Source organism: Elephantulus edwardii, unplaced genomic scaffold, assembly GCF_000299155.1.
Source record: "Elephantulus edwardii isolate Elephantulus edwardi_28Jun2011 unplaced genomic scaffold, EleEdw1.0 scaffold00040, whole genome shotgun sequence".
Classification (NCBI taxonomy): Eukaryota; Metazoa; Chordata; class Mammalia; order Macroscelidea; family Macroscelididae; genus Elephantulus; species Elephantulus edwardii.
In genome coordinates this window covers 16,683,264-16,689,810 of record NW_006399790.1, presented here as the reverse complement: position 1 = coordinate 16,689,810, position 6,547 = coordinate 16,683,264, and the positions used below count along the sequence as shown (strand labels likewise).

At 37.3% G+C, this 6,547-nt stretch overlaps 1 protein-coding gene across 1 annotated transcript in view; it reads right to left on the bottom strand.

The window, feature by feature from the left end:
• Window positions 1-6,547, bottom strand: part of THOC2 (THO complex 2) — an 85,380-nt gene that overhangs the window by 32,844 nt on the left and 45,989 nt on the right. Inside the window, exons 16-19 of the mRNA XM_006885061.1 lie at window positions 4,982-5,066; window positions 4,133-4,226; window positions 3,653-3,733; window positions 357-453 (exon numbers count right to left, since the gene is read on the bottom strand). Coding sequence (XP_006885123.1) covers window positions 357-453; window positions 3,653-3,733; window positions 4,133-4,226; window positions 4,982-5,066 — 357 coding nt within the window. The remainder of the gene's footprint in view (window positions 1-356; window positions 454-3,652; window positions 3,734-4,132; window positions 4,227-4,981; window positions 5,067-6,547) is intronic.

Below are 6,547 nucleotides of genomic sequence, written 5' to 3'. Positions count from 1 at the left end.
GACAGGGGGCCAGCAGTTCCAACGACTGAAGGGCCTCAAACCATGCCTCTCTGTGTTTTTTGAGAATCAGAGGAAGCAAATAATAAAGAGAATTTTCTTGTAAATGGAAAAAAACAAAAAACAAAAAACAAAAAAAAAAGAAAATACACAATAAAACAAAACAAAGAGAAGTTTAAGTATATTTTAGCAGGGTTTCTATGAAATAATTTAATTAAAGAAATAAAGTCCAGCTATTCTATCTGAGCCTACAATCCACAAGTAACTTTTCAGGGTAATAGTAATCTTAATTTCTCAATAATGTATACATTCTGATTATCAAATTTTACTTATATATAATTTACTTTTACTATGAGTACCTTTTGCCTGCCTTAAGCTGATTGGCAACATACTGAAGAAGACCAGCAAGATCAATTGGATATTTACGAAAAACTGCACCACAGAAACTCGCTAGACCTATATGAATAAAAAAGAATAGGATTAATAACAGTTTATAAAACAGAACACATAATATTAAATATCAATTAACATTAGTGTCCACCTGACTAATTTCTATAACAAATGAAGGCAAGAATTAATAATTCTATGCTTATTTCACTGAATAGAGTTTTAAAATAATAATAATGTGCTGTCAAACTGGTAAGTCACTGAAACCCTGAAAACAGAACCTTATGGACCTTGCCCTAGCCTGCAACATCCTCATTTCCTACACGTTCAAGCTCCTTCTTAAAATCACTGTTAATTCATCTTTGTTGAGGGTGTTGCTCTCTTTCTGTGACCTTGCACCTTTTCCAGTACCGTATCTTTTTCTAATGACTGGCTCTCCTGACAACATGCTCAAAATCTGTGATATTACTTATTGAATCAAGAACACTGATTATCTCATTTAATCCTTACAATCACCATTTAGGCTCATAGAAACCGATGGATAAGACAAACTAGGAATAGATTATGTCAAGTAAATTGCTCAGGGCCAAATAACTAGTATGAGGTAGGTCAGTGATTTAAGCCTAATGCAGCTTGACTCCAGAACCTTTGACTTTAACTGGGACAAAATCAAACCTGGCAAATAATTCATTAAAGTTAAATGACAACAATATTGTCCCTAAAATTTTCAAATCAATTAAAACCTTTTTATATAGGAACATGATACTAGTTGGAAAGAGGTAAGGGGACAAGTAAAGATTGCCAGGCCAAGGGGCAGACAAAAGAACAATTTTTACCCAATGTTATTATATCATGTTGTTGTTATGCGCCATCGAGCCACCTGCTACTCAAAGGGGACAGCAGCTCTGAAGGCTGTCCTGTCCTGAGCCAGTATCACTAATCCCAACACACCAATTGCCACTGTTCCAGTTACTGTATCAATTTATCTCATTCGGAGTCTTACTCTCCTGTGCTGTCCTGCCATCCTTCCGAGCATGGTTGTCCTTCTCCAAGGATTGGTCCCTCCTGGCGACATACCCAAAGTATGTGAGATGGAGTTTCAAAATCCTAGCCTCCAAGGAAAAACTTGGTTTCGGCCTCTCCAAGACAGACCTATTTGTTTTCTTGGTGGTCCATGACTCTTATCTAGTACCACAATAAGAAGGCATTGATTCTTCTTCTGTCACCCTTAGTCCAGCATTCTGATGCATAGCAAGTAATTGTAAAGGCAATGGCTTGGAATAGGCGCACCATGGTGTCTAGACTGACATTGTTGCTTTTTAGTACTCTGAAAAGGTCCAGCTATTCCCAATGCAATTCATCTTTTGATTTCCTGACTGCTAGTGCCAAGAGTGTGGATTGTGAAGCTGAGCAAGCTGTAATTGTTAACAATCTCAACCTCTTCTCCATCTATCATGGTGCTGCCAGTTGGCTCAGTGGTGAGAATCTTTTGTCTTCTTGATGGTGAGCTGGAATCCATATTGAAGGCTGCAGTCCTTGACCTCCTGCAGCAAGTGCCTCAGATCCACCTCAGTTTCAGCAAGCAGGGTTGTGTGATCTGCATAATGTAGGTTGTTAATGAGTCTTCCCTGCACTCCTCCTCATAAAGCCTAGCTTACTGGATGATCTGTTCTGCATACAGAATAAATGAAAAGGTATGGAGACAGGATGCATCCTTGACACACTCCCTTTCTGACTTTGAGCCATGCAGTGTTTCCTTGCTCTGTTCGGAGGACTGCTTCCTGGTCCAAGTACAGGTTTCACATAAGCACAATCAAGTGTGCTGGGATCTCCATTTTCCTCAAGGTGAGTCACAACTTGTTATGATCCACAGTCAAATGCCTTTGCATAGTCAATGAAATACATACAGACATTCCTCTGGTACTCCCTGCTTTCTGCCAAGATCCATCTGATATTGGCAATTATATGATGAGCAAGGAAGAAATACCAGTGAAGGCAAGAGGAAAAGATGCTAGTAAGGTCAAATGATGAGTAGATTACTCAATAATTAGTTTCTAAGCACATCAATGGCAATGGACAAAACACAAGTCCTGGACTCAAGTTTTTTTTATAGAAGGGTGAGGAGTGTACATAAAGTAAAATTCAGTAACAATAGCGAATACAGTGCCCTATTATAAGAATACAAAAAAGGAAAACCTAATTCAAACTTGTGGATGGAAGCATTACAGAGCTAGCTTTCCAGAGTAACTGACTCTAAGCTGAAACCTAGTGAATGAGCAGATAATAGCAAAGAGATGAGTGAGCAAGGAAGGGTATGTCAAGCAGAATGATATGTGCAGAGAGCCAATGATAATTAATGTTGAAGAAGAATACTGGGGAGAAGGAGAGAAGACACTTGAACAGTGTGCAAAGAATCGATTCCAAAATAGTTTACTTTTACCCACCGGGCAGCCCTGGGCCACTGCCTGCGAGATGGCTCCTGTAAGACCCCCGCTTGGAGACCTGCGGACCCCTCCCTGCCCTGCGTGCGTCGTCAGGTTTCTAGTTGTGTTGCTAGGTTTTTTGGGGTTGTTTTGTTTTTTTTTGGCTTTTTTAATGGAAGAGGATTAATGTAAATAACCTTTTTGGGGAACAGATTCTAATCTGTCACATCTGTGACCATGTGGACTATTTTAAGGTGCTGATGCGACACTAATAAACCTGAGGGCCGGGGCTCATCCTCAGCTGCTGCGTGAAAAAAAAAAGATTTTAAACTTTCACTCTAAGACTCAGACATGAGACTTGCATTTAATGGAAACTTGGAACTGGCTACTAGAAACCAAAGGCCCATTCAATCAGATCCAAATGACACAGGAGGAGCAGAGCATCTGGTGGATTCGAACCCTGTGCCTTCAAGATTGAAGTGCAGCTCCTTGCAACTAGGCCATGTTTTTTTGTTCTTTAAGGATAAGAACTTTCAAATGAAAGAGAAAAACTAGTTCACTTTAAATCAACTCCTATTAAAAAGTACTCGTTAAAAAGAGGAGTTTAATCCCCTCAGTCATGCTTACCTACATTCTATTCCATTCTATTACAGGCAATACTAGCCTCTAGAGTTGGGAAAATATTGTAGACTGCTTACACATTTTAGGGAGCTGCACATTCTGTGAAACAAACCCAGTGAATAGAGAAATTGCAAAAGCTGGCAAATAGTTTCTTAAAAGTTACTAAAATGACTATCTGTGGCCATGACCAGAAACAGTAATTTTACCTTTGGAAAAATACTTACTCTGAAGCCAGCTCGAGATGGTGGTGTCATCGTGTTTCATTTTCTCCTTTTCTGGATTAGCTAAAGCTTCAATGATACAATCTTCCATTTATTAAGGAAAAAAAGTCAAGTCAAGTCACTGTCTATAACTAAAGAAGCATGCCACCCATTGGGGGAAAATTCTTTAAAATCTTTTCATCATTTTGTTATAAATCAACCACAAATACTCAATTTAGTATCAGCTTTTCTTCTATAGCCTCTTTTACTCTTTCAGCAAACAAGATACATTGTACCTGTACCAAATGTAAATTTTTAGAAACCTAATGTTGTCTCTCCCTCATATCACACAGACACACTCAACTTTCTTTCCTTTGAGAGAAAAAGATGATGGGTCAAACTTCAGAAAAGTCACTTGAATCCAGCTCAAATGGTTACTAAAATTAAATATTCACCCCTTAGATTTAGAAAAACTGAAATCTATGTAATACTTTGAAAGGATACAGGCCAAGACATCATAATTCAATGAAGTGAGGTATTTCAATGAATCTACCACAGGTGTTATTAGGTTATCATAAGTCTGTATTTGTGACAAGATCTGTAAGGGTGTAAAAAAGAAGAGATTATATTAATCAAAGGAAAGATTTGTACTATGGCAATAAAATGATTTTTTTTCAAAAGACAGAATAATTCTTATAATTAAAATGGTTTCCTTCCATTTCTTTCAGTGCCTCAGTATTTTCTTGGGCTACATTTTCCAATTGGGAAATAACTGTATAAAATCTAAACCAGGCTTTTGAAAGTATCATGGCTACTCTCATGGCAACTGTTTTTAACAATCTTTCACGGGGGAGCTCTGGTGGCCTAGTGGCAAGGAGCTGCAACTACAATGCCAGAGGTGCACAGTTCAAATCCACCAGATGCTCTGCCGAGGAAGGAGGGACAATCTCCTCCTGTACCAGTCAGATCTGATTTGACGGTACATGCACACAAAAATTTAAAAAAAAACAAAACACAATCTTTTGCAAATTCAATATACCAGAATCATTGCTATTCAAATTTTTTAAGAAATCAAAATCAAGAATGAATTAATTTTGGTATCAAAATGTGGTAAACAAGGGAACATGAGACTATTTGTAACATTAGTACTGTTATGTGACAACAGAAATTAGATCAGTACATCAAATACACTTTGTAATAAGTTTTCTTTTTAGCATAAAAATACAATGCTTCATTTGCTCAAGGTTTCCCCCGTAACTGCCAAAACTTTTAAAAACAGATCATTTCTTTCTTGCTTACTAATCTGATACAAAAAGAAATATCCATTAACATGATGCTTATCTCAAAACATACATAATCAAATAAAATGGTTGGATTGCTGTGGCTCAACTTTCCAATTTGTCTTCCAGAAGGTTTCACATTTTCCTTGGTTAGACGCCTAAATGGGGACAAAATGATAGCAGGAAGTTATCCTTTAACTAAAGTAATTCCTTTAATATTGATAGCATTGTTACATTATGGGAAGGAAAAAGGGGGGGGGAATTCTTTCCCATATACCCAAAATAACTACAAATAAACAACCACATTCTTCAATTTCATTACTGCAGGACTTGAACTACTTTGGTTAGGCTTCATCCAAACAGTTAAAGAGATGTTAGAGAAAATGTTTAATATTTACTTACAAAAGAAACATTCTCATTTTATAGTAATATTCTAGCAAGCATTTAAATTATGAACAGACAAGTTCTTATCACAGGAAATTATAAGAAGCACCCATTTAAAAATCTAGGGATTAAGAAACACTCATTTATCAATTTAGGGATTAAGATATCAAAAATACAAGCAAAGAAACAGCTCATGCTATCTGGTTTGGTGACCTTAACAGAGTAATAGCTAATACTGTGCTACTGAATGTCAAAAGTTCTCATACAAAGTATACATTTTAGAAGTCAATTCTATTCTTCCCTTCCTCTGTTCAATGTTCTTTCACCAACATTCTGGAAATATATGTGTATGAAATGGCTGTGGTTCTAAAAGATATAATATATCCAGAACTTTGAATCTTGAAAGGTTAAGTGACAGGAAATAAGGTTCCTAGAAAGAAAATATAATGGAGCAAATTCCAAAGTCAATGTACAGTTCAAGGAATTATATCCCATTCTGGAGGTGACAAACTTGATAGGATTATCTTAAGAAGTTTCTTATGATAATGGAAAAAATGCCAGTTACAATTATTTTCCTTTCCCATTATTCATGACCTAGTTTCTTTTTACAGAAAAAGGAAACCACCAGATTTTAAAAGTAAACTTTGTCTACACTCTGCTCCACCTTCAAACTCTCTCTTTACCACCTCTCTTTACTCACAATCTTACTACTTCAAGGAACCTTACTCCTTGCCAAGGCTAACTTTCCCCTCCATACCACGGTATGCAGGAGTGGAAAACTAACAAAAAGGAAAGGAATATTTTATAGATTATATCCTTCTATCACATAAGTAGGGAAGCTCTGGTGGCCTAATGGTTAGGAAACTGTGCTACAAGCTCAAAGCCACACAGTATGAATCCACCAGCTGCTCGTGGAAGGAGGATGAGCAATCTCCTCACATGTGATTTACTGCCTCTAAAAACTCCACTGTAGGATCAGCTATGGGTTGGTTCCAACTTGATGACACACAACCACCACCACCACCATCATTTGAGTATGGTATCTGACATATGAATGAAGCACCACCATCAATGATGATATATGAACATGGGATCTCAGGACCATAGTCACACTACTTTGAGTGAGGGTTTTAACAACTTATAAGAAGCCATTTAAACTGCACTGAAACAGAGGAGGGAGAAAACTGTTTAAAAGAGATATATAACTAGGTATTTCTGTCATCACAGGAGACTAGAGCGAGGGCTGCATGGTGGA